General features: G+C 43.7%; 1 protein-coding gene across 3 annotated transcripts; it reads left to right on the forward strand.

The window, feature by feature from the left end:
- LOC121139166 (disks large homolog 5-like) lies at window positions 1-26,204 on the forward strand. 3 transcript variants are annotated; one of them, XM_040742292.1, is made up of 7 exons: window positions 1-183; window positions 2,167-2,326; window positions 3,990-4,121; window positions 4,784-4,967; window positions 24,559-24,674; window positions 25,592-25,681; window positions 25,807-26,202. In XM_040742292.1, the coding sequence occupies exons 1-6, from the start codon at window positions 51-53 to the stop codon at window positions 25,677-25,679; spliced, it is 813 nt and encodes a 270-aa protein (XP_040598226.1). In that variant the 5' UTR covers window positions 1-50; the 3' UTR covers window positions 25,680-25,681; window positions 25,807-26,202. The 3 variants fall into 3 exon arrangements, with proteins under 3 accessions (XP_040598226.1, XP_040598227.1, XP_040598228.1); XM_040742294.1 differs by lacking the exon at window positions 1-183 and adding an exon at window positions 995-1,077 and having other exon boundaries at window positions 25,807-26,204; XM_040742293.1 differs by lacking the exon at window positions 25,807-26,202 and having other exon boundaries at window positions 24,559-24,706; window positions 25,592-25,680.

Genomic DNA, 26,204 nt, shown 5'->3' on the forward strand with positions numbered 1-26,204 from the left:
CAACTGACCTTGGGGCATCTGTTCATTGCCTACAGGTTGCACCCATAGCCATGCTGGCAAGACTGGGCAGGCTCCTTGGGAGACAGAAGGGAGATAATAACCAGACTAAAGAGAGGCAGAAGGGAGCTGGCCTTCAGTCTCAATGTCACACATCAAGAAACAAATACTTCTGGGGAAAGCACAGTGAGTCCTGGGCAGGGATGGGGAGCTTCCGGAAGGAGGAAGGCTTCAGCTGGGATTTTCATACTGGGCCTGAGGATCTTGGAGATTCTGAAAAGCAATGGGCATATCTTGCTCTTCTGACTTCTAAAAGAGCAGACATACAGTCAAGGATTTCTGGTGGTTAGTTTGGCAAAGAGCCAGGAATGGTCAGTGCTGCAACTTCTCGCTAGGGGCCCTCTGCCTTTACTCTGAGGGGTAGGGAAGCACCGAGGAATGAATGAGGTTTCAGTTATAGCCCTACACTTCACCTACATTGGATTTCCTTTGGTTTTGTGTCACTCATAATAGGAAGAATAAAGTTCCTTGGACAAAGCTGAAGGTTCTCACATTTTACCTCATAGGCACTTGCAGAGCAGGAGTCACCAAGTACTGCTGCATGTCAGTGAGCCCTAAGGTTTCTGAGTTCCTGTCCTGTCACTAGCCCGTCATCTTTCCTATAACTCGAGTACAGGAAGGAGCCATCAGCTTTCCTGCAAGTGTTTGTTCTTGGTGTCTGAGGGTCACCTGTGGATGCCCTGTCCTTAGGCATCTCCAGCGTGTCCTGTCACTAGGAGATCATGCCTTTGCTAACATCATGAACATCATGATGGATGGGATGTACTCTGCTGAAGTTTTGGGGAAATTTTCATCATTACCTATGTGACTTATCTTTGGCTGACAGGACACCCACAATCCCCCACCACCCCCACACATTGGAAGAGCCCTGTGGACCTTTCCCAATGTGCTCGGTTATTTCATGGAACTTGTCTTCCTTCCCAATCATCCTGAGCTAATTTCTTAGTATCCTTTACTTCTCATCTTTTTGATTAGAGATCTTAAGGAGAGGAAGAACCATGCCTGGAGAGTGTTTGGAAGGTGAGTCTTTACCTTCACAAGATGAACTAGTGAAGAGTCTAATGAATCAGAGCGATTTCTGGATTTGAAGGAGAGGATCCTGCAGGTCTTCCCTGGTATTTCAGGGAAAGCTCCTGGAAAGGGCAGCTTGACTTTTGGTTAACTGGGGATGAGACAGTTATCAGATAGGTGATGACAGTTAGCAGTGACCCTAACAGTCCCTTCTCTGGACATTCTGTTGTATCACGGAGAGCCCTTGACATGTTCTTTGAAATCTGCAGTGTTGTGGCAATACCTACTGTCCCCGGGACATTCATTAAGTACTTATAGGATTCACCAGAAGACATGTTGGCAAGATTGAGCACACTGATAGGCAGAGAGCTCTGTCTTTCTAAGGAGGGGTTGGGGCTTGTGCTGGACCTTCCAGAAATGTTTTTCAGTAGCTGGGATCTTTGCAAGAGATGGGTCTATAATGCTTCTCTCAGTCCTTAAAGTGCAAACCCTGAGTCAAGATTTCTGAAGGTTAATTTGGCAGAGAGCCAGGGGTTGTCATTGTCAAGGCTGCAGCTGCTGTTCTAGGAGTTTCTTAATTTCATTTTGAGAGGCAAAGAAGGCCAGCAGGAGGTACAGATTAATGAGTTGTCATGGTAGGGTGTTGTTACAATTCATCTCCAGTGGATTTCATAGGTTCCATGGGTATCTGATGTGAATACCAGGAAGGGAAACTCCCCATCCATGTGCTGAGGTCTCAGACATTCAATTGTTTGTAGTTCTGGACACAGGGAAATAAAGATTAGTGGTGCTAAGCACTTGGGACACCAGGATTTTTCTTCATCCCATCAGATATGAGCTGACATCTCCAAGCATCACAGTTGGGTAGCATTTCCTTCCAGGGTCAGTGGGACTGCAATAGGTGCTGATGCACATATCTCACCATGGTGATTGGGAGACACATGATTTATGGGCCCCCTGCTAGAGAAAAGTTGTCCTCGTTGGGGTTTTCACTGGGTTCTATGCATTCCCTACTGCTCAGGCCTCTTCTTAGTACTCAACATGATCTCTCCTGGCCCTGTGCCATAAGAGCTATACAAATTGTTTATCTGATTACAGGGACTACTGGAAAGACATCTACCCCAACATCTCCCACTGAGCAGGAGCAACAGATGAACATGCTGGATAAACTGACCCACCAACTTGAGATGATGACCAATGAAAGGAATGAACTCCAAGGAATCCTGGCCAGTTATACCAACAAGGATTTGAACAACAGGTAGTCACTATGCCCAGTTCTCTGGTGACTGTCTTGACTTCACTGAGTCAACCCCAGCATTTCTCAGGTCACCAGAGTGTCCCCATGCCCGAACTAATTTTCCTGACTGCATCTGAGAGGCAGAACATCTGAGAGGCAGAACATCTGAGAGGCAGAACTGAAACCTGGTTAGGAGTGAAGTGGGGATACAGGCTATTGTGCTTCCACCAAATGAAAAGCAGAGCCTATGGCCTGGATCAGTCTGGGGATAAGGTCAGCAGTGTGTGAGCTCTCAACATACTATTCCAAAGGCCTTGGCAGGTGTTGGCTTGTGGGAGATGCCATGTGCTGTGAGTTTTTCGTGAGACTGTGTACTTGACCAGCATATGTAGAAGGAGTTTCTGTTCTGCCTGGTCCCACAGCCGTTTAGCCCCAAATAAACACACCGAGACTTATATTAAATATAAACAGTTTGGTCAATGACTCAGGCTTCTTACTGGCTACTGCTCTCTTAATTATTAACCTATAACTTCTAATCTGTGTATTTCTTTCTTTTCTTTTTTTTTGTTTTGTTTTTTTTGTTTTGTTTTTCGAGACAGGGTTTCTCTGTGGCTTTGGAGGCTGTCCTGGAACTAGCTCTTATAGACCAGGCTGGCCTTGAACTCACAGAGATCCACCTGCCTCTGCCTTCCAAGTGCTGGGATTAAAGGCGTGCACCACCAACGCCCGGCCTAATCTGTGTATTTCTACATGGTCTTACATTACTGGAGAATGTCTGGCATCCTATCTTCCCAACTGATACATGGAGTCTCCCCAGAATTATCCTCATCTCATAGCCCTGAATATACTTCCCGACTGCCTATTGGCCAATCCATGTTTCATTCATCAGCCAATAAGAGACACAGATATGCTTCTGGGCCTCCCCCAACAAGCATGTTGTTAGGTGCTGGTTGCTCCTGGCAGTAGCTGGAGGGGCCCAGTCCCACGTGGTCCATCTCAGTATGTGACTTGAAGATTGGACCTCATCACTGCTCCTCTCTAGTCCTGTTCCCTATACCCTGAGACAATGCCACTTCACTACATTTAGTTGGCATTCTCAGTGTGCATTTGTTGTGCGTGTATCCTGGACATTGTGGGTCTGAGCAGGGCGTGTGGTTCTTCCCATGTCACAGTTTCCAGATGATGCCAGTATCAAGGTCAGGGACTTCACTATGGGCAGCAGGTGTTCTCACTTGGCAGCCCTTTAGAAGCTACTGAGACTTATAAATCTATCCTTTGGTTGGGTCTCCTCCCTGAAAATACTGATTTTGTGCTCTGGGAATCTATGTAACAATAGGAACCTGGGGCCAATAATCCCTTTTCTAAAGACAGTAGTAACATTTTCATAGATTTCTAGTGGGCCCAGACTTGTGACACAGACCCCTGTGTACTTCCTAGAGAGCTTGTCTATCCCTCCAGGTCCAGTGATGGAGCTCATGCAGTCCTGGCTCACTCCCTTTGCACCCCCTGACCGCTAGGCTAGGACCAGGACAGAAACTTGAACAAGCACAGGTTGTCCTAGTTCATAGGTACCAGAATGGGACATTGATTGTGCTGGGGTAGTTCTGGGCACAGCCTGAATTCATATGCCCATTGAGTCCTGTGTTCATGGGGTTCTTTCCTCCTGGGCCTTGTCCTACCACAGGCTGGATTTTGAACTGGAGATGCTGAATATGGAGCATAAAAAAGTGATGTTGGACCTGCAGAAATTCCCCAAGGAGATTAGTGAGGCCTTGCAGACATGCAGGGAGCTTACTGAGGAAACTGTCTCCTGCAGGTGAGTGACTGACTTCACTGGGACCATTATTTGTCAGTGACTGCTTTTACCATTGTTTTGTCTTTGATCCAAAGTGGAGACTTTTGTTCTAGCCCATCTGTGCCATAGTAAGCAGCCTATCTTGGGCCTCTTGGACCAGTTTTGCCAAGAGTGAAGTGTCTGTGAGCCCCTCCCAGCATTGTCCTGCCAGCTTCAGGAGCCTCTAGGTAGAAAAACTGTTTGCACCATGATGGGGAGTCAGGCATCTGTGGGTTTCTGTGACTCTGGCAGAGGCTTACAGAGTTGAGTCCATGGGACCTATAAATGGAATATATTGCCATTGGGAGTTCTGTGCTTGCTCAGAGAATGTTTGCCTTACACCTCCCTTCCTGCTGATGTTTTCCCAATCCCATGAACAGTTAAGCAACTGTGGGGTCGGAGGGGGGGGCAAACCCTGTGCACAGAAACACATGGTTCCCTTTTAGTTTCAGGATTTTCAGAAGTAGTCTGAGTCTTTCTGGAAGTTGGCTGTTCTCTGGCTTTTGTCAGCTACTCAGTTATTCTGACGTGGCTGCTGTGGTCTCTAGTGTGGAGCTGTCTGTGGACATGGGACCTTGAATGGATGATGTGGGAATGGCAGACTGAGCCTAGAGGGATCTCACCGTTTGTTTTGTGATGTTCAGCATCCTCCACAGCCAGATCCTGAACGAGTGGACTCAGCTAAAGGAAAAAGTAAGCACGCTGAGAGAGGAGAACAGAAAACTGCGAAGGGAGCAGATTTCACTACAAGAGTCCAGTGAGGAGATGAAGATGCTCTGTGGGGAGGCCCATGAGAAGATCTATGAACTCTTGGCCAAGGAGGAGCAGGTAGGCCGAGGCAGAGTGCGCAAGCTTCCCACCATCTTTAATCCTCTCTCTCTCTCTCTCTCTCTCTCTCTCTCTCTCTCTCTCTCTCTCTTCTCTTCTCTTCTCTCTCTAACTCACTCTCTCTCTCTACCTCTCTCTCCCTCTCCCCCTCTCCCTACCTCTGTCTCCTCTCTTCTCTCTCTGTCCCCCTCTCTCTCTCCCTCTCTCTCCCCCCTCTCTCTCTTCCTCTCTCCTCTCTGTCTCTCTCTCTCTCTCTCTCTCACACACACACACACACACACACACACACACACACTCATGACCATCCACCCCCTTATCTACAGATCACCAACATACCATCAATTATCGATTTCTATGAAATCACAGGCTGGAAGCAGCCTTCACCAGGGAGAGCCCTGTGTAAATGTCAGCAAATGTCAAAGCAGTGGTCCTCACTGTCACCCTTTTCCTCTTCTCTCATATATTACCTCTCAGCATCAGCCCCCTCGCTCCCACCCTCCCAGTCCTTCGCCCCCAAGTCCCCCTACTCCATATTCACTCCTCCTTAATTTCACTTGAGAAAGTATCGGGCGTCCCTTGTTTTTAATTATTAAAATAGTATTGGAGCCTGGACTTTGCAAATGCTCATTAAACATTCTAACAATGAGGTGTATACCCAAATCCTTTTAAAATCTTGATATATGATCTCGCTAAGTGTCACAGATGAGCTTTGCACTCATAGTGTAGTGCAGTCCAGACTTTAATGTTCAGTTCTTCCATCTCTGTCCCTCAGTAACTAGGATTACAGATGTGCATCACAGCTCAAAACTCATCTAAATACCTAAATTAAAATTGAGTGTTAACCAAATGTCAAAGGTCAGTTGGTTACAAATATGTGTTTAAGGCATAGGTGCTAAATTATTGTGACCTTAAAAACTTCAGTGAATATACAATATAAGATGATTCATCATTGGTAGACAGGTAGCTTTAAAAAGAAAAACACAAGTTTGCTCCCATTCATTTAAACATTGAAGAATATTTGTTGGGAGTCACATGAATGCTAGGCAGTAGTCTATATGTAGAAACAAGAGATGTCTTTCCTGGAGGAACTGATGAAGTTATTGCTTTTCATTCATCTCTTACACTGCCGCTGATTTTGCTCTGGACAACTCTCCAGCTCTAATTGTGACTGAGACCTCCAAGGGCAGAGGATTTTCCTGAGGAGGCAGCATCCAACCCCTACTACTGGTCTGTCCATGAAATGCAGTCTTCACAGAAAGGGCAATCTTACCTCCTGCCCACTATCCATAGCCTACAACTTCCTGCTATATATATGAAAATGATCATATGCCATTGAATCGTAATTTCTGCACCTTGTTAATATTTTAGAGGAAGTAAATCTTACACTATCCCTTGGGTAAAGACTACATATTTAATAAATCTATTCTAGAGTGTGGTTGTAACTATTACACAATTTATGCTTTTCTTATTGAATGAATATTTTATTTCTTTTATTGAGAATACGTTATTCTCTCAAACACTAGATCCCAACCTTAGTTTCCCCTCCCTCACTCTTCCCAGCTCCCACAACCCTCCCCTCTTCCCCAGATCTGCTCCACCTTGGCTTCTTTTAAGAAAAGAACAGGCATCCAAGAGACAACAGCCAAACCTGATAAAACAGAATAAACCAAACAAAAATAAGACAAGACAAAAGCCCTCATATAGAGACTGGACAAAGCAATCCAATAGAAGGAAAGGCAGCCCAACAGTAGGCAAAAGAGTCAGAGACACGCCCACTCCTACTATTAGAAGTCCCAGCAAACACCAACATATATGTGGCAGAGAACCCAGTGTAGACACATGTAGTCTCATGTTTGCTGCATCAGTCTCTGTGAGCCCATATGAGCCCTGTGTGTAAGCCTATACGAGCTGTCTCTCCCTGCACTCTCTCCCTCCATCCCTCCCTACGCCACTAACATGATCCCACCTGCTCCTGTTTCCATCCACTCCAAATTCACCTGAAAAATCTATTCTATTTCCCATCCCAGGAAGATTCATGTCTTTCCTTTAGAGACCTTCTCTTTATCTCACTTCTCTGGGTCGGTGGAATGTAGTTTGATTATCATTTATTTTACAAATGATACCTCCTTATAAGTGAATGCATATTTTGTCTCTCTGGATCTTGGTTATCTCATTCAGGATATTTTTTCTAGTTTCACCTATTAGTTTGCAATGACAATTGCATGTCATTTTTTAAAAACTGCTGAGTAATACTTCCTTGTGTAAATATACTACGTATTTTTTATCTATTCTTCCATTGAGGGACTTTTAAATTGTTTCCAATTTCTGGCTATTATGATTAAAGCCACAAGGAACACATTTGAGCAAGTGTCCTTGTGGAAAGATAGAACATCCTTTGGATGTATGTCCAAGAAAAGAATACCTAGGTCTTGAGGTAAAAACAACTCCAATTTTCCTCAGGAGCCACTGTATTGATTCACAGAGGCTGTACAAGTTTGTATTCCCACCAGAAATGGAGTACTTGCCTTGCTACAAATCTTCACTAGCGTGAGCTGTGAATTGTGTCCTAATTTTGCTATTCTGATAGGTGTAAGACAGAATCTCAAAGCAACTTTGAATAGTATTTCCCTGATGGCTAAGGATATAGAATATTTCTTTAAGTGTTTCTCAGCTATTTGAAAATCTTTTTTTGAGGATTCTCTGTTTAGAACTGTACCCCATTTTTTAACTGAATGATTTGGCTTGTTGATGTGTAGTCTGTTGAATTATTTATATATTTTGAATATTAGCCCTCTCTGTCAGATGTGGAGTTGATTAAAATCTTCTCCCATTCTATAGGCTGCCCTTTTGGGCTAGTGACAGTGTCTTTTGCCTTACAGAACTTTTCAGTTCCTTGAGGTCCTATTATTAATTATTGGTCTTAGTACCTGCACTATTAGTGGTCTCTTCAAAAAGTCATCTCCTGTGCCAGTGTGTTCAGGGATATTCTGTATATTCTCTTCTATCAGGTTCAATGTGTATGGTTTTATGTTGAAGTCTTTCATCCACTGGTACTTGAGTTTTGTGTAGTGTAAGGAATATCAATCTACTTGCATCTTTCTACATGCAGACATCCAGTGTGACCAGCACCACTTGTTGATGCTTTCTTTTTTTCCATTGTGTCTTTCTGTCTTCTTTATCGAAAATCAGGTGTCTGTTGGTGTGTGAAGTCCTGTCTGGGTCTTTGGGTAGATTCTATTGATCAATGTATTCATTTTATGGCAATACCATGTGGTTTTTATTCCTATAGCTCTGTAGTATAGCATGAAATCAGGGATGGTTATACATCCAGCAGTTCCCTTACTGTTGAGGATTGTTTTGACTATCTTAGGTTGTCTTGTTTTTCCATACAACATAGATAAATGGCCTTTCAAGGTCTGTAAAGAATTGTGTTGGAATTTTGATGGGGATTGTGCCGAATCTGAAATTGCTTTTGGTAGATTGGCCATTTTTACTATTTTGATCCTACCAATCCTTGAGAATGGGAGATATTTCCACTTTTTGATATCTTCTACATTTTCTTTCTTCAAAGACTTGAAGATTTTTTATCATAGAAGTCTTTCAGAAACAGCTGACCTGACAAAGGTTAACTTTTGAATCCCAGGCATCAGCCTGGGAATCCAGCATGGGACTGATCAAGACCCCCTGAATGTGGGTGTCAGTGAGGAGGCCTAGGTAATCTATTGAGCCTTGGGCAGTAGATCAGTACTCATCCCGAGTATAGACATGGACTTTGGACTCCAATCCAACAATGTGAGATGCACTCTCACCCTGAACTCTTGGGGGGAGGGTCTAGGCCCTGCCCTGGATGAAATGACAGACTGTGGACACCCCCATGGAGGGCCTCACCCTCCCTGGGGAAATGAGGGGATATTGGGGGGGTTTGGGGGTAGGGCACGGGAGGAGGGGAGGGAAATGGAGAGGGACCTGGAACTGACTTGTGAAGCAACCTTGTTTCTAATCTAAATTTAAACTGAAAAATAAATTTTAAAAAAAGGAAAAAAAAGAAGTCTTTCGTTTTCTTCATTAGAGGAACCACAGGACACTTTATATTATCTTTGGCTATTGGCTATTGTGAAGAGAGTTATTTCTCTGATTTCTTTCTCAGTCCATTTTTATATATGTGGGCTAGTGATTTTTTTTTTTAGATAATCTGTCCACTTTGCTGAAAGTGTCTTTAGCTTTAGGAGTTCTCTGGTAGAATTTTAGGGTCACTTAAGTATACTATCATATCATCGGCAAATAGTGATACTTTGTCTTCTTCCTTTCCAATCTGTATCCCCATGATATCCTTTAGTTGTCTTATTGCTCTAGCTCAATCGTCAAGTTTTTTATTATTTTATTATTTATTGTGTATGCCTGCATGCCAGCAGAGGGCACAAGATCTCATTCAAGATGGTTGTAAGCCACCATGTGGTTGCTGGGAATTGAACTCAGGACCTCTGGAAAAACAGTCAGTGTTCTTAACCACTGAGCCATCTCTCCAGCCCAATAGTCAAGTTTTATATGGAACAGATATGGATAAATCGGACAGCCTTACCTTGTTCCTGATTTTAGTAGAATTGCTTTTAATTTCTCTCCATTTAATTTGATGTTGGCTATAGGCTAGCTGTAGATTGTCTTTCTATCTCCAGAACTCTTATCATGAAAGGGTTCTGGAATTTGTCAAAGACTTTTTTGGTACCTAATAAAATGATCATATGTTTTTTCTTTTAGTTTATATGGTGGATTACATTTGCTAAGTTTTATGAGTTGATCCATCCCTACATCTCTAGGTTGGAGCCTACTTTGTCATGATGATCTTTTTTATATGTTCTTGGATTTGGTTTCCAAGTATTGTATTTATTTTTATTTAATTTAAATTAGAAACAAATTTGCTTCACATGTCAAACCCAGCTCCCTCTCCCTCCCCTCCTCTCCCACTCCCCTTCAGCCCTCCCCCAACCCCTTCTCTAATTCCCACTCCACGCTCCAAGGAGGGTGAGGCACTTCATGGGGGATCTCAAAAGTCTGTCAAAATGATCCACGGCAGGGCCTAGGCCCTCCCTCATGTATCCAGGCAGAGACAGCATCCAAGTATTTTATTGAGTACTTTTGCACCTATGTTCATGAGAGAAATTGGTCTCTATGTTTCTTTGTTAAGTGTTTCAGTGATTTTGGTATCAAGATAACTGTGGATTCATAAAATGAACTGGGTAATGTTTCTTCTGTTTTTATTTTGTGAACTAATTCATGGTGTTTTGGCATTAACACTTCTTTCAAAGTCTGGTAGAATTCTGTGCTGCAATCATCTGCCCTGGGCTTTTTTTGGGTTGGGAGACTTTAAATGACTGCTTCTATCTTCATAGTGGTTATTGGTTTACTGAAGTATTTATCTGATTTTGATTCAACTTTGGTAAATGGTAACTTTGAAAAAATTATCCATTTCATTTAGATTTTCCAGTTTGATGAAATATAAGACTTAATGTATGTCCTTTTGATTCTGCAAGTTTCCTCAGTGTCTGTTGTTATGTTCCCATTTTGTTTCTGATTTTATTAATTTGAATAATCTCTGTCATCTCTATTTAGTTTGGATAAGGGTTTATCTATCTTGTTGATTTTTCTCAAAGAACCAATTATTTGTTTCATTGAGTTTTTTGTATGGTTCTCTTTATTTCTATTTTGTTGATTTAAGCCATCAGCTTGATTATTTCTTATAGTCTGCCCCTCTTGATGTACTTACTTCCTTTTTGTTCTATAGCTTTGAAGTGTGCTATTAAGTTGCTAGTAATGAGATCTCTACATTTTTTTCTTAACTTAGGCACTTAGTGCTATGAACTTTCCTTTTTTATTTAAATTAGAAATGACCTTATTTTATATATCAATTCCAGTTCCCTCTTCTCCCCCTCCGCCGATGCCCTCCAGTGACCCCACAAAACATCCCCCTCCTGCTACCCATGAAGGCTGAGGTCTTCCATGGGGTATCATCAAAGTCTGTCACATCATTTGGAGCAGGGCCTAGGCCATCCCCAGTGTGTCTAGGCTGAGAGACTATCTATCCTTCTATAGAATGGGCTCCCCAAAGTCCATTCGTATTCTAGGGTTAAATACTGTTCCATTACCAGAGACCCCATAGACTGCCCAGGCCTCCTAACTGACACCCACATTCAGGGGGTCTGGTTCAGTACTATGAGAATTTTTCAGCTGTCAGTCTGGGGACCATGAGCTCCCCTGTGTTCAGGTCAGCTGTTTCTGTGGGTTTCCCCAGCCTCCTTGTTTCCTAGCTTCTCTGGAGGTGTGGATTGTACACTGGTAATCCTTTGCTCTATATCTAATATACGTATATGAGTGAATACATATCATGTTTGTTTTTTTTGTGACTGAGTTACTTCATTCAGGATGGTTTCATCTAGTTCCATCCATTTGCCTGCGAATTTCAAGATTCCATTATTTTTTTCTGCTGAGTAGTACTTCATTGTGTAAATTTTCTTTATCCATTCTTCAGTTGAGGGGCATCTAGATTGCTTCCAGATTCTGGCTATTACAAATAATGCTGCTATGAACATAGCTGAACAGATGTCCTTGTTGTATGAATGTGCATCCTTTGGGTATTTGCCAAAGGATGGTATTGCTGGATCTTGAGGTAGACAGATTTTCCTAAGGAACTGCCATACTCATTTCCAAAGTGGCTGTAGGAGTTTGCAGTCCTACCAGCAGTGGAGGACTGTTCCCCTTTCTCCAATCCTCTCCAGCATCAACTGTCATTGGTATTTTTGATTTAGCCATTCTGACAGGTGCGAGATGATATTTAAGCATTTTTTATTTGCATTTCCCTGATGGCTAAAGATATTGAGCACTTTCTTAAGTATCTTTCAACCATTTAGATTTCTCTATTGAGAATTCTCTATTTAGTTCTGTACTCCACTGTTTAATTGGATTATTTTGTGTTTTGGTGACTAGCTTCTTGAGTTCTTTGTGTATTTTGGAGATCAGCCTTCTATCACATGTGTGGTTAGTGAACATCTTTTCCCACTCTGTGGGCTGCACCTGCTGTGCGGCCTGCATCCGAGAATGTAGCGAGGTGGTCGGGATAGATGACACAGAGACCGGTCGGTTGCTTTAAGAAAACTTTATGCTTCCCAAGTCAGCTTAGGAGGAGATTCCAAGTCCGCTTAGGAGAGAGAGGTCTCAGGAGAAGTCTCTCCAAGAAAAAAAGAGCTTCCCTTTTTTAAGGACTTTTGCCATCCATTTACATACCATTCTTTCCACTTCTCACCCTCCTGGCTGGTGGTTTAATCTCCGGCCCCAGAATCAGGGAGACACCGCAGGGGGTGGGGACAGGAAGAGGCATCTAGCCGTAGGGGGTGTGAAAGTCATGGTATCTCAGTGAGCGAGCCCTTATCTGAGCCCTATCAAGAGCTTTAAAGCACTGAATTGTTTTCAGTAAACATTACACAGATGCCTGCTCCCAGGCCGAAGGGGAAGTGGGTTTCTGCTCAAGGTCTGGTGTCCCCACAATTCACCCCTTTTTATTTTTAAATGAGGCACTCCTGTCTTAGGTCAAGTAGGGTCACCCTCCCTGGCCCATCTTTGGGGGACCTTGAACCCCTGTCTTAGGTGGGAGTGGGTCTTCCCCACAGGTTGTCCGTCAAAAGAGCGCCCCAACCTTAAAATCATTTGTAATAAGGCTTTATGGCTATCGGGATTGCCATGGGCACTTTGAACTCAGCATGAAGCCAGAATGCCTACTGCCACTGTTACCATTCCTAGGACCCCCACTGACATAGCGCCTCTCTGTCACCTGCCCATCCCCCGATCTGGGCCTTAGCATTCTACCTCCAGCCTTTCTTTGCTACAAGGGTGATTTATAGTTACAATTTGACAGTCAAAACAGTGATAAAGTTACAATCATTTTAAGATCTACTTAGGAAAGCATTAGAGAGTGCACTTGCACAGATACATTAGGTACAATCATTGGTGTTACACATGTAGCATTATAAAAAATATGAACAAGAGGCTTGTTGCACTATTTACAGAGTACCAATTTGTTCCTGTGGTGATGTAGCCTGTAGATTTAATGTCAGTAGTATCAGCCGAACATGCAACCCGAGTCAAAGTCTTTTTGTCGCACCAGGACAAACCACATTTCTCCAGAAGAACACACTGGCATAGGTGTGATTCCAGAAACAGGAACTACCAAGTCTGATATTTCAAGTGACCATGTTCTGTTCAAATACTGAAAAGAGGCTTTTGCCACTCATCACAGTCCATACCAATGTCCAAATGTTTTAAATGGGTCTTTTTTCCCCCAAAGGGAAAAGCTGGCAAAATGAATTCTGTTGTTTTAAGGTGTATCAAAGGCTAGCTGCTAATCTTCCAGTTTTGTTGGCTTTGGGATGAAAACTCATGGGTCCAGGAGGTTGATGTAGCAAGCCTGATGAGACACTGGAAATCTCGAACTGACTGTTTTATTTCTTTCTCGGGCTGTAGATTCGATGACATCAAGGGTCAGGAACACCGACTTAGGAGATCTCGAACTGGCTTGAGCAGGCTCCCATGGTCTCAGGTCCAGTTTTCTCTGCTCCATGCATCTCACCAAATGTTGTGACAGCTACTGAAGCTTTATTCTTTTCCTGTAAGAAAACACAAACATGCCCTCGACCCCAAATTAGGGTCTACTCTACTGTCTAGTGTATGGATGTTTCCATTTGGCCTGAGTAATAGTTGTTTAACTTTCATTATGTCAGAATCTGTCTGAAGCAGATTCCTCACTGGCATTTACATTTTAAAATTTTTTAAGTGAGGAGTGGATTATTTAATGAATCATGTGGGGACTGGGGACATTACTCCCCCTTTTATTTTTAAATTTTGTTTGAACTGTTGAAGTTGGACCATAACAGTAGAAGGATTTGTCTACCCTCCTTAGTCAACTATCTAGGTGAATTGGGAGCACTATTTAAGGTATTAGTAGATGTCCTTTAAAAGGGACATAACCATTAAGTACCTTTGAGAATCATTTAAGGATTGTAAACTATACTATGTCCCAAATAGTCCTTTTTTTTTTTTTTTAACCTGTAACCTGTAGCTCTCACTAGCTGACAAGGCCTCATTTGCATCTGAGCTGACAAGGCCTAATTTGCATCTACACAGATGCCTTTGGGGGTGGGGGCCTGCCAAAGCGGCAGGACAGTTCCCTGAAAAAACCTCTCTTTCTCTCTCTCTCTCTCTCTCTCTCTCTCTCTCTCTCTCTCTCTCTCTCTCTCTCTCTCTGACTGGCTCTGAGGGCTTAACTTGAATTTTTTGTTAAAATATTAACCGACTGACTGGATGTTTCTTTTGGCTATATCTAAATCGATTTAGGTAGTTTTTAACTGTTTGAAGGGATTTAAGTATCCCTTTAATCATATCCAAGGCAATTAGAACAGTTGCTTTTGTCAACATTCACGCATTTACATTTCACACTTCATACATACAGACGTGGCCACGTCCATACACACAGACCATGCATACATATCTCTCCTTGCCTAGGTTATGATTAGTTTGTTGAACTGAAACTTCTTTAACAGAACAACTCCAGTCAATCTTTGAATTAAAACAAAAGGTTGAAAAAGTCCTGTATGTCCCTCGTCATTTCTTCATTAGAGAAGTTTTGAGCTACACTCAGGGGCTACAGCCATACCCACTCCTTGTAATTCTGTAGATGCAAAGTGGAAAGGCCAGGCTTTTGCCAAAAGTTTTTAGAGATGACTCACAAAATTCAATAACCTACCCTATATAAATGTAACCAAACATTTTTATTTTTGTCTTTTTCTTTACTGAATACTAATACCTCATTTATTAACTGTTACCAGTTTATTTAATTTACCCATCTTTAATCTATCTTTCCATTGAGGATGATCCTCCAATCTACCCTCCAACTGAGGGCAACTTCTTATCTTAGGTTCCCTTTCTTTTTTGACCTTTGTTAGGTGAGGGCCTAGACATTTAATCCAATCCACCCTTCAACTGAGGGTTTAATCATGGAGATTTTAAATATTTTTAATAAAGCAGAGATTCCCCTTTTAGGAGGGGAAACTCAGACTCTCGTGTTGGCAGCAGCCACTCCCAATGTATTTATTAGTGTTATAAAGGCGATGAATGGGGAGCTGCAGTGACTAACTGGCATCAAAGCGGTGGGAGGGGTTTTCCTCACCAGTGCCCATACTTCCCTTACCTGAGTTTGGCAATGTTTGGATCATTTTTATCATGGCGAGCATTCCTAGTGTCGGGAGCAGAGTCGGGGTCAACATGCCTGATGCACCGTTCGGGGACCCAAATAGGCTTCTCACTTCCTGGAGGGAAAACACAAACAGCCCCTCGGACCCTAGCTAGTAGGGGAGTGGGTGGCTGCCATTTTCCTGTAATCAAATCCTTCCATCTGACCCATCCCAAAGACTGGGAGGGTTTGTTCCAATGTCTCTCCATAGCAGAAAAATTATTACTGTCTATGGTCAAAAAATTTTAAATATAAAGTATGGTGGATAACTGAATATTGGTGGAGGTGACATATTCCCCCTTTTTATTTTTTAAAATACTGTTTGAGAGTGGCATGGGTGCGTTCCACAATGGCCTGTCCGGTGGGGTTGTGAGGAATACCAAAAGAATGGACAATGTGATGTTCCCGGCAAAAGGCAGCAAAGCGATTGCTGGCATAGGCAGGGCCATTGTCCTTTTTTAGGGCATCAGGAACGCCCATGTAGGCAAAGGCCTGCAGGCAATGGGAAATAACATCTTTAATCTTCTCTCCTGAGTGGAGAGAGGCAAAAATCAGTTTAGAATATGTATCCACCTAAACATGCATGTATTTTAATTTCCCTGCCTGTGGCAGGTGAGTTATATCCATTTGCCAAAGATGGATAGCCCTGAGGCTCCGGGGATTTACCCCCTCCTTGGGAGAATTATGATAAGGGGCACAGTCAGGGCACTGAGAGGTAATCTGTGTAGCCATGGATAGGGGGCACCCAGTATGAAATTTAATGGAGCGGGCATTTAGATGATATCGCTCATGGAGCTGGTAGGCAAGCTGCTCCTGAGTGTATAAGACCCTAGGGCGGGTCAAGGAGTCAGCAAATTGATTGCCCTGGGCAAGGGGTCCTGGAAGGTTAGTATGTGCACGAATAAATCCCACATAAGCAGGGTGGATGCGCTGCCAAATAAGATGTTGGAGCTGAACTAATAAGGAACGAATCTGAGAGGTTGGAAGAACATATGGAGAGGTTTCTAAAGGTCTGACAATGTTGGCAACATAGACACTATCAGTATATAAATTAAAGGGCTCCCCCTCAAACATTTGGAAGGCCATCAAACAGGCAAACAACTCTGCAGCTTGTGCTGACATTTTCCCTATGGGTACCCTCTTCTGCACCTGAGAAGAAACCACCACCGCGAAACCTTTGGAGGAACCATCTGTAAAGACTGAGCGAGCTCCAACTAGGGGGCTCTCCTTTAAAACTTTGGGAAAAAATCACAGGATGTTGTTTAAAAAAAGACATCAAAGGGCTATTGGGATAAAGGTTATCAAACTTGGCACCTGTAGATGTAATAAACAGGGTCCACCCATCATGGAAGGTCTGTAGATATTCCATCTTCTCTTTATCATAAGGAAGAATAATTTTATCAGGACTCTTTCCAAAGGTTTGGATGCTAAACTTGTGTGCCTTCCATAACAATTGTAAAATCAGATTATAGTAGGGAGCCACTACCTTCTTAGGGGAGGCTGACAAATGTATCCAATAAATGGGGCCAGTCTGCCAAAACACAGCAGTGGGCGAAAAGCTAGATGAAAGTACAACCAGAACAAGAGGCTGTCCATAATCTATACACCAAAGGTGGGCTTGCTCTATACTTTTTAACAACAATTGTAGGGCATTCCTGGCCTCTGGGGTAATCTGTCTAGGGGAAGTTGGAGCGGGATCCCCAGGAAGAATATCATAAAGGGGTTTAAGAGCTGCTGTTTCAATAGAAAGAGAAGGGCGAATCCACTGCACCCTTCCCAAAAATCTCTGCCAATCATGAAGCGTTTTTAAATTTGAACAATCAATTTGGAGTCTTTGGGGCCGGAGGCCAGTTTGTTGAATTTGATGACCCAAGTAAGTATAAGGGGGTCTCTTTTGGATATTTTCTGGAGCCAAAATAAATCTGCGGGCCTCCAGGAGCTCTTGTAGCTCTGCAAAGGCTATGTAACATTGCCTCTCCTCGGCTGCAGCCAAAAGAACATCATCCACTGATGTAAAGATCAGGGAACTTACACCTGAGGGGATCTAAACAGGCAGCTACATAAATCTGGCATATAGTTGGACTGTTAGCCATCCCTTGGGGGAGCACCACCCATTGGAAGCGAAGTACAGGCTCCCTAAAGTTAATTGCAGGAAGGCTAAATGCAAACCGAGGACTATCTTGAGAATGTAGGGGAATGGAAAAGAAGCAATCTTTTAAATCAATGACAATCAAATGCCAGTCTTTAGGAATGGCCACAGGTGAGGGCAAGCCAGGCTGGAGCACCCCCATGGGCTATATGGTCGCATTTACGGCCCTCAGGTCTTGTAGTAACCTCCACTTTCCTGATGGTTTTTTAATTACAAATATGGGGGTATTCCAGGGGGACGTGGAGGGGACCAGATGGCCCGCCTCCAATTGTTCTTGAACTAGCTGATGAGCCGCCTGGAGTTTTTCTGCTGGTAAGGGCCACTGTTCCACCCATACGGGATCATCTGATAGCCAATAGGTATGGGGGCTGGCGGCGCAACAGTGACCCTCATTAAAAATGGTTAAAATCCTTCCTGTTCCCTGGGGCCCTGGTATTCAAAGGGGGGGATGCCACCAGGCAAGCCTCTCCCTGTTCTAGTTTATCTAGTCTCTTCCCCTGACTCCAGCCCATCCCTTGCTGGGGGGCCCCGCTTTTGGACTTGGGTGCCTGGGTGGTGAGGACCACTCCCATTTCTCGTAGGAGGTCTCGTCCCCAGAGGTTGATAGGGAGGCCAGACAAAACATATGGTTGAAAAAACCCTGTGTGGCCCTCAGAATCTTGCCACTTTAGCATTCTGAGGCTCTTTTGTGGCACAGCCTGTCCTATTCCCTGGAGGGTCACCTTCCCTTCCTGCTTGGCCCAGGCAGGGGGCCAGAATTTATCTGAGAGGACAGAAATGTCCGCGCCAGAATCTAAAACGCCTTTGAAGGACTTGCCTTCTATCTTTAATGTAAGCTGGGGGCGGTTCTCCATGGTGGCTACCCAAAATGCTGCTGTGCCAGTACTTCCAAAACCTTGGTTATCCCTTTTCTCTTTAATTTTTTGAGCCTCACAAGGAGCTGTAGGGAGGAGGAGTAACTGAGCAATCCGTTCTCCTGCTGGGATGGCAACAACCCCACTGTCCACTGATGTCATTATTTTAATCTCTCCCTCACTATCCTGGTCTATAACACCAGGGTGTACCTGGACGCCTCGAAGGATAGTACTGGACCGTCCCAAGAGTAGTCCAACTGTGCCTGGGGGCAATGGCCCATGTACCCCAGTAGGGAGGGCCTGGATCCCCATCTCGGGTGTTAGGACTGCCCGGGTGGAGGGACCGATGTCCAGTCCTGTACTGCCTGAAGTGGCTCTAAGGAGGTCTGAGATATGAAGGGGTTGCTCTGGGGGAGTAAACGAATCTTGCTGCTGTCCACCGCGGGGGGTCATTGCCCCATATACATTGGTTTTGGGGCCCTGGGGCGGGGCCCTCTTCCAGTTTTTTTGATTATTATTAGTAGGAAGGAAATTGCCCCCCAAGTCAGTTCTAGAGTAACAGTCAGTGGCCCAATGATATCCCCTTTGGCAGCGGGGGCATAAACCAGGTCTCTTGAGACTAGTAGTACTATTTTGAGGGCACTCTCTATGGAAGTGTCCCTCCCTACCGCAGCTGAAACATGTTTTTCTCCCTCCCTGATTAGATCTTTTTTTCCCCCTTGGGGTCGAATAGTAGCAGCTAACACTTGGCCCTGGATGAAATTACCATTAATGTCTCTACAGATCCGGATGTAGTCATTTAGACTTTCGTTGCGGTGGGGGCGAAGAGCCTCCTTAACAGTACTTATTTGCATTTTCAAAAGCCATCTGTTTGATAATTGGCATCGCAGGCCCAATGCCCCCAAATATTCTCTCTGTTACCTGACTGAGGCGGTCTACAAAGTCTTGGAAAGGTTCGGAGGGTCCTTGAAGGACTCTGGACAGGTGATCCCCTCCTTCCTTTGAAGGCAATGCTTTCCAAGCACCTTGGGCTGCTGCCGCCACTTGGGCATAGACAGCGATGTCATATTGCATTTGTTGTTGAGCGGTGGCATACTGACCATTCCCAGTAAGCATCTCCACATTTCTCTGGGGCTGTCCGGCCTGTGCATTCCTTCGGGCTGTCTGGCTGCATCTTTCTTGAAACTCACCTCTCCAAATCAAATAATCTCCCCCGGACAAAGCTGCTCTGCAAAGCTGCTGCCAATTGCCAGGTGTCAAATTAAGAGGCACAAAAGATTCCATTAAGGAAAGTGTAAAGGGAGCCTGTGCTCCATAATTTAGAGTTGCCTCTTTCAGTTGTTTCATATTTTTGAAACTTAAAGGGTTATGGCGCCTAATGACCCGCTCAGGGTTGTTTGGGTCTGGAACTTCCATTACTGGGGCCACCACCGGATAGCATTGGACCCCTCCTCTGGGTCTTCCCTCCAGGTCCGAGAAGGAGGAGTCCCTCATTTTAGAGTATGGAGGGTTTCTCTCCCTGTCCTGTCTTTTTTTAATTCGAGTCCTTTTTAGTGCCTTTTTAAGGGCGGAGACCTCAGCAAGTAACCGTTCCTTCTCAGACTCTGACGAGTCAGAGTCTGGGTCTGAGCTATTTTCATTTTCTAGGTCTGACAGAGTAGGATATACCCGATTCTGACTGAAGTCCCTCCTTTTGGGTCGCACCCCGAGATTTCTATTAATTCTTTTGTTGTTGCTAAGAGGCTCCTCCTCATCCTCACTAACAATGGAGCCTCTAGTTTCAGTCAGGGTTTCTCCAGATGTCACTCTCTGCCTCAGAACTCAGGGAGGCTTGAGTCTCAATCTCTTGTAACTCGGAAAAAGCCTCTTTTGTGGCCTGGACTACCTGGCAGTGGCTAGCCTTATCTGTCAAGAGTGCGCCCTTCACTAATCTCCATAAGGAGAATGTAGATGGGGGCAGGGACTCAGGTCCCTCTTTTCGTAAAAGTTGATGAAGATCACGGCGAACCTCCTCCCAATCTGGGATATTTAAGCTCCCCCCCCTCCCCTCCCCCCGGTAATGAACCATGGACTGGCTCATTCGATCGACTTTAGAAAGCCTTCTAAGGTTTTAGACTTTACTGTAGTCCCATGTCCTTCAAGTAACTTTTTAACTTGATACTGTAATTTAAGCTTCCCAGAACTATTCCCCATGGTTTCTTTTCTTTTTTTCCCCAATCTGTCCCTGGCCAGAAAAGGAGACGAACCCGCTCACTTACCTCGCTTTCACAATCTCGGTGGGATCCTCCAATTGTCGCACCTGTTGTGCGGCCTGCATCCGAGAATGTAGCGAGGTGGTCGGGATAGATGACACAGAGACCGGTCGGTTGCTTTAAGAAAACTTTATGCTTCCCAAGTCAGCTTAGGAGGAGATTCCAAGTCCGCTTAGGAGAGAGAGGTCTCAGGAGAAGTCTCTCCAAGAAAAAAGAGCTTCCCTTTTTAAGGACTTTTGCCATCCATTTACATACCATTCTTTCCACTTCTCACCCTCCTGGCTGGTGGTTTAATCTCCAGCCCCAGAATCGGGGAGACACCGCAGGGGGGCGGGGACAGGAAGAGGCATCTAGCCGTAGGGGGTGTGAAAGTCATGGTATCTCAGTGAGCGAGCCCTTATCTGAGCCCTATCAAGAGCTTTAAAGCACTGAATTGTTTTCAGTAAACATTACACAGATGCCTGCTCCCAGGCCGAAGGGGAAGTGGGTTTCTGCTCAAGGTCTGGTGTCTCCACAACAGATTTTCCTAAGGAACTGCCATACTCATTTCCAAAGTGGCTGTAGGAGTTTGCAGTCCTACCAGCAGTGGAGGACTGTTCCCCTTTCTCCAATCCTCTCCAGCATCAACTGTCATTGGTATTTTTGATTTAGCCATTCTGACAGGTGCGAGATGATATTTAAACATTTTTTATTTGCATTTCCCTGATGGCTAAAGATATTGAGCACTTTCTTAAGTATCTTTCAACCATTTAGATTTCTCTATTGAGAATTCTCTATTTAGTTCTGTACTCCACTTTTTAATTGGATTATTTTGTGTTTTGGTGACTAGCTTCTTGAGTTCTTTGTGTATTTTGGAGATCAGCCTTCTATCACATGTGTGGTTAGTGAACATCTTTTCCAACTCTGTGGGCTGCTGTTTTGTCTTGTTGACTGTGTCCTTTGCCTTACAGAAGCTTCTCAATTTCAGGCGGTCCCATTTATTAATTGTCGATCTCTGTGCTACTGGAGTTATGATCAGGAAGTGGTATCGTGCACCAATTCATTTTAGGGTACCTCCCACTTTCTCTTCTAAGTGGTTCAGTATAGCTGGATTTATGTTGAGGTCTTTTTAATCCATTTGGACTTAAGTTTTGTGCATGGTGATAGATATGGATCTATTAGCAATCTTCTTCATGCTAGCATCCAGTTATGCCAGCACCATTTGTTGATGAAGCTTTCTTTTTTTCCATTGTATAGTTTTAGCTTCTTTGTCAAAAATCAGGTGTTTGTAGGTGTGTGGGTTAATATCAGGTTCTTCAATTAAGTTCCATTGGTTCAGCTATCTATTTTTGTGACAATACCTAGCTGTTTTCATTACTATAGCTCTACGATAGAGCTTGAAGTCAGGGATGGTGATGCCTCCAGAAGTTCCTTTATTGTACAGGGTTGTTTTGGCTCTTGGGTTTTTTGTTTTTTCATATAAGGTTGAGTATTTCAAGGTTTGTGAAGAATTGTGTTGGTATTTTGATGGGGATTGTATTGAATCTATAAATTGCTTAGGCATGATTGCCATTTTTACTGTGTTGACCCTACCTATCCAAAAGAATGGGAGATCTTTCCATTTTCTGGTGTCTTCTTTAATCTCCTTCTTTAAAGACCCAAAGTTCTTGTTATACAGGTCTTTCACTTGTTTGGTAATGGACTGAGAAAGAAATTAGAGAAACATCACCCTTTACAGTAGCCATGAACTTTCCTCTTAATACTGCTTCCATTGTGTTCCATAAGTTTGGGTATGATATGTATTCATTTTCATTGAATTCTAGAAAGTGTTTAATTTATTTATTTCTTTTTAGTCCACTTTTCATTGGGGTAGAGTTTCTATGAGCTTCTATGCTTTCTGTTCTTTCAGTTGTTGTTGATATACAGCTGTAATCCATTGTGGTCAGTTCTAGAGTGCTTTTCACAAGGTATACTCTTTTGTGTATGGGTAGAATGTTCTATAAATATCTGTTAGGTTTATTTTGTTTATCACTTCAGTTACTCCAGCATTTCTCTTTTTATCTTGTCCTTATGATCTTCACACTTTTGATGTGCACATTGCTGAGATTGGGGTATTGACATTCCCAGTATCCGTATGTGAGGGTCAATATGTGTTTTAAGCTACAGTAATGATTCTTTTACAAAAGTGGTATATTAAGAATTTAAATGTCAGTCAGGTGTTGGTGGCGCACGTCTTTAATCCCAGCACTTTGGAGGCAGAGGCAGGCGGATCTCTGTGAGTTCAGAAAAAAAAGAATTTGAATGTCATCTTGGCGGTGTGTCCTTCCCCATATCTTTTATTAATTTTGGTCTGATGTCAATTTTGTTAGACATTAATTTGTTACACCAGCTTGCTTTTTAGGTCCATTTTTAAATTATCTTTTCCAAATCCTTTACCCTGAGGTAATGTCTATAGTTGATGTTGAAGTTTTATTTCTTGTATGCAGCAGCAATATGGTCCCTGTTTTTACATCCATTCTGTTTGTATTTTTTATTAAGGAAATGAGACCACAGATACAGAGAGATATCAAATGATTAATTCCTATTATTTTGTTGTTGATGGTGGTGGTGGTGTGTGTATGTCTGCATGTGTAAGTGTGTGATGTTTGTATTTATGTTGAGTTTGTATATATCTTTGTGGGCTTTAGCCTCTATATGCTTGTTGACTTACCCATGGGACCTCTTTAACACGGATGGACACCAACTTTACTGAGAAAGTACTGTGACAGCCCTGTTCAAAACCATGTCATCAGGCATCACATGTATCTGCCCATTGTTGTGCATATCCACACAGTTCTCTAGAACAAAAAGGCAGGAAACTGCTGTAAGGTAACAGTTTTTCAGGTGTTTGCAGAGACAAAAATATTTATCTGAACAGAAATTCTTTGCAGGTAACCTCTGAATTGCAGAGGTGCTTGTGGATGTATCTCAACCCAGCAGAAGTTCCTTGGCCATGCTGTTATTTGAGAATAAGGCTGTCTCAGTGAAGCTCCCTTAGGCATATTATAGTCTAAAGCACTCACCCTCTCCTGTGTCTGCATCACTCAACAACTGCTTTTGTTCAAAAGTTGTTAAGTCTGAGTTAGAATGGCCTTATGGAGGGTTAGGAGAAAGGAAGATTCTCAAACATTGCTGCTATTGTAAATTGGTGTAGTCCCATGAGAGGCAATTCACAATTTTTCAGTAAGTTGAACTGCAGTCCCCAAGTAACCCAGTAACTCCAGAATAGAAAATAGTTGTTCATAGTAAAACAGGGGTACATCAGCAGCCTTCTTCAGAGCAGCCCTGGAGTAGAAACTGTTCAGATACCCAACATCTGTGAATGTAACAGTACATTATAGTCCATAGTTTCCACTGAATATTGTTCAACAGGAAATTATATATATATATTACTTGACTGTGAGTTAGTCAGCCTTCTGTCACTCAAACAAATCTCTGACACAGTCATGTTTCAGGGAGGAAAGGTTTATATTGGCTCCTGGTTGTGGAGATTTTCTAGTTTCCTGGGCTCACTGCTTTGTGTCTGAAGTGAGGCAGCCTGTGGCTTAGGAGCTCCTCTTGCAGGAATCTGCTTACTGTGGAGAAACTGGGAAGCACGAATGAGTGCAAGGGCCTGGTCCACCACCATCCAGTTGTCCTGAGGAACCAGGTCTCTAGGGCACAGACTGGGGAACTTGATAAGCAGAGATGGCCCATAGACCAAGCACACCAGCAGTCCATGTGCTTGTGCACTGGATTTACAAGCAAGCACTTCATTGACTGGGATGCTTATCTACCCTTCCCTCTGTGTTCTTCTATCCAAGAAATGTTAAGATTCTTCTCAAAGATCCTTCTTATATTAATTAAACTTCTCCAATTAATTAACTAGTTCTTCTTAAATTAATCACTTCTTACCTTAGTGTTATCTGGGAAACTAAAAATGTGAATGCAATGTGGTATGCTTTTGTGTGTACACACTTGCATGAGTGTGTCTTCAGGCGTGTGCATGTCTGTGTGCATATGAGTGTTCTACCATCCACTAAGAACATAATCATCTAATAAACAGAAACGGGAGAAACTGGAGGAAAGATTGCAATACCTGCTGAAGCAGAGAGATCTGGTCACCAAGCAAATGATCATGGCAGAGAAGCTGCAGCATCACCTCACTGTCTCCCAGATGAGGTAGGAGCCCAGGCCAGCAGGAGGCAGTGGCAGTGAGTAGTTCCCCTGTACCTGAATCTCTGTCCTATTTGGGTTTCTGGCCATCTGCATGGCCTTTCAGTCACAGACAGGGAAAGAACCCCTGAGAGTACAGGGCTGGCTCAGTCACCAGGAAACTCTATGCATTTTCCTGAATCTTCCTGGGGATTGTTTCCCTTTTTTCCCTTCTGTGTCCTCTCCTGTGTTCTGAGTGCATTGCTCCTTCCTATGGCAACCGCAGACCTCACAGGGAGAGTGTTAATGGTGGAGGACAATGTGTCCTCCTGCCACTCTATTTTCCTTCAGGATATCACCTTTAGAGATGAGTCCCTACCCTCGGGAAGATTTGCATGCAGTACCTTCTTACTGAGTATGGCTTCGCTGCAGCGAGCATCTGTTTCCTGTAAGGTTTCTCTGGAATTAAGCAGGTTTAGAGTTTGACATATTGAACCCAAGGAAGTTCCTGTGCTGAAGGAATAAACAGAGCCTTCACTGCAGTGTTGTGTAGACTCTGCTAGAGGGCCCCATACATTTAGGTTCCCAGGTTCCTCACTGTTACCTGGCATCTTTTCAAGACCATGCATATCTCTACTAACTGTGACTCAGATATTGGTATGCTGCTATTTTTCAAACTATTGTATCTGAATGTTTGGGGAAAGTCTGTTTTTCTAGTTCAGCACAGCTTGTATTTCTCAGTTCAGTCTCTAAAAGGTTTTTAAGGTGGAGAGAAAATCCAGTCCAGGTGCTGCCTTACCCTTGTCTTTTGAGGAAGCAAGGACTGGATGGGCTTGGCTGAAACATAATGCTGGGCTGTCCACCCGAGCAGAGCTGGTGGGAGCTCAAAAGCTAGCATGGCAGGTGCCCACTAGGCTTCTGTCCCGGCTGTCTTCCTCCCCTAGGTTTGAAAACCTCCAGCATGAACTGGAACAGACCACAGCCCAGGGTGAGAACCTCCTGCAGATGGAGACGCTGCAGCAGGAGCACTGAGTGTAAGTGAGCACCATTGACTCCTACCCCTGCAGCGTTGACATTCATGGGGTGGGTTTTCTTCCTTGACATTATTTCCTGTGAGTTAGGCTGCCTATGGGACTGATTGCCTTTCCTTCTCTGACAGCACCCCTTGCAAGAACTGAGGATGGTGAAGGAAGCCACATTAACCAAGTGTCAAAATTACTTATCCAAACTGAAGCACTGGCTTAGCTCTGACTCTGGAACTCTTTGTACAGCCTACAGCCACAATGGGTCCCAGAAATCTCTCCGCAGTCTTCGCTCCAAAAATCTGTTTACTGTATCTATAAACTTGTGTGAGGGTCTAAAAAGAATCTTGCAGTCTTTTGGGGACATGTAACACTTACCCCCTGAGTGTATTGAATCCCCCCCATTCCTAGAGGGAATGTTTCAATTAGGAGGAAACTACATAGAAAGAATGACAAAGAATGAACTATTTCTCAAACCCTTGTCCATCATCAACAAGCATGATTAACAAAGTCTATCAAGGATCACACCGCCACA

The sequence above is a fragment of the Mesocricetus auratus genome, unplaced genomic scaffold (assembly GCF_017639785.1).
Source record: "Mesocricetus auratus isolate SY011 unplaced genomic scaffold, BCM_Maur_2.0 Super-Scaffold_6731, whole genome shotgun sequence".
In the NCBI taxonomy this organism is placed as follows: Eukaryota; Metazoa; Chordata; class Mammalia; order Rodentia; family Cricetidae; genus Mesocricetus; species Mesocricetus auratus.